Source organism: Nannospalax galili, unplaced genomic scaffold (genome assembly GCF_000622305.1).
Source record: "Nannospalax galili isolate Female #2095 unplaced genomic scaffold, S.galili_v1.0 scaffold1104, whole genome shotgun sequence".
Lineage (NCBI taxonomy): Eukaryota > Metazoa > Chordata > Mammalia > Rodentia > Spalacidae > Nannospalax > Nannospalax galili.
In genome coordinates, this window is record NW_008350769.1 from 238,749 (window position 1) to 240,151 (window position 1,403).

The 1,403-nt window shown below is 46.1% G+C and overlaps 1 protein-coding gene across 1 annotated transcript in view; it reads right to left on the reverse strand.

The window, feature by feature from the left end:
* Positions 1-737, reverse strand: part of Atp6v1e1 (ATPase H+ transporting V1 subunit E1) — a 19,709-nt gene extending 18,972 nt beyond the window's left edge. Inside the window, exon 1 of the mRNA XM_008847906.3 lies at positions 573-737. Coding sequence (XP_008846128.1) covers positions 573-605 — 33 coding nt within the window. The 5' untranslated portion in view covers positions 606-737. The remainder of the gene's footprint in view (positions 1-572) is intronic.
* Positions 738-1,403: the final 666 nt, after the last annotated feature.

Below are 1,403 nucleotides of genomic sequence, written 5' to 3' on the forward strand. Positions count from 1 at the left end.
CCAAGATAGGAGCTGGACCCCAGCGTGGGATACAAAAAACCCCCCCTCCAAAAAAAAAAAAAAAGGAAAAGAAAAAACTGACCTAAGTTCGTGACTTATATAACATTTTCCATAAACCCTAACTCATCTATCCGGTGCGAAACGCTTTTTCGCTGTGGTTTTTTCCATTTAACAAATATTGATGAACACTTGTACATCAGGGTGATAAAGGAGACTTCCCCGAGATGAAGAACCCTGTTCTATACAATGAATGTCCTAAAAACAATGGAAGCTGCTCTTCCTCCAACAATCTCTTTCCTATCAGACAGCGGGGCGTTCTCTTCAGGGGGTGGAAAAAAAAGCTGTTTTCAACCTTTGAACAGACTAAGCTCAGGAAAAAAGGGATTGCAGAGGAGGCAGGCAGTCGGGTTCCAAACTGCGGGAGTCAAGTGGGAGCCTGAGAGAGCGGCGGTCACGAGCCATCCGGTGCAAATCTACCCTCCGCCCCAGTAAGCAAACCTTGCCGGCGCAAACCAGCAGCACCCCGGCCGCCACGACCCCGACGCCCCGCGACGCCCGTGCCTGCCCCTCACCTGCTTCTGCACGTCGGCATCGCTAAGCGCCATGGCGAACGCTACGCTAGGCAGCTGCGCAACTACCCGAGTGGAGGCGAGGAGCTTCGGAGCTGATCCCGGAGAAAACTCCAACGCAGGATAGCGCAGCCCTACCTTCGCAACCCTACTTCCGGTTCCTGTCTCGTGACCAGCAGCCGGAGCCTTCTCCTCCAATAAAAAGAGAAGATTCACAGGAAATCCCGCCTTCCGTTCCCGGTGCATGCGCACGTTGTCCGCTTTTTTTCTAACTCCTGACTTGTTTTCAAGAGACTTATATTGTTGTTTTTTCTTTATTTTTTAGAAGCATTTCATTACAGCTTTAACATACTCAATAATAGTTTCCAGAGCAAAGATATATCTCTTTCAAAAGTGGCTATAAAATTTTTAGGTTTGCCAGGCGCGGTAACCGCAGGCCTGTACCTAGTCCCAGCACTTGGGAGGCAGAGGCAGGCCGACCTCTGAGTTCAAGGTCAGCCTGGTCTACATACTGAGTTCCAGGACAGCTGGGGCTACAGGAAGAAATAGTCTCAAAAAGACCAAGAGAAAAAAAAATTGTTTTAGGTTCACAGTTGAATTATATACAATATTGAACTCAGTATAGACCCTGTTAGACAAAATTGAATGAGTTTTTAACCTTTAAAAAAGATATCCATTTCATTTTAAAATATACTGTTTCTTACAGAAAGACTCATTGTTTTTGCTAATAACATGTTGGTGCATGCATCTCTAATCTGTATCTGATTATTACTAGTCATAGTCGGATCCTTGGCACCTCTGTACAGACATAAAGTCATCCAGTCGATTTCAATG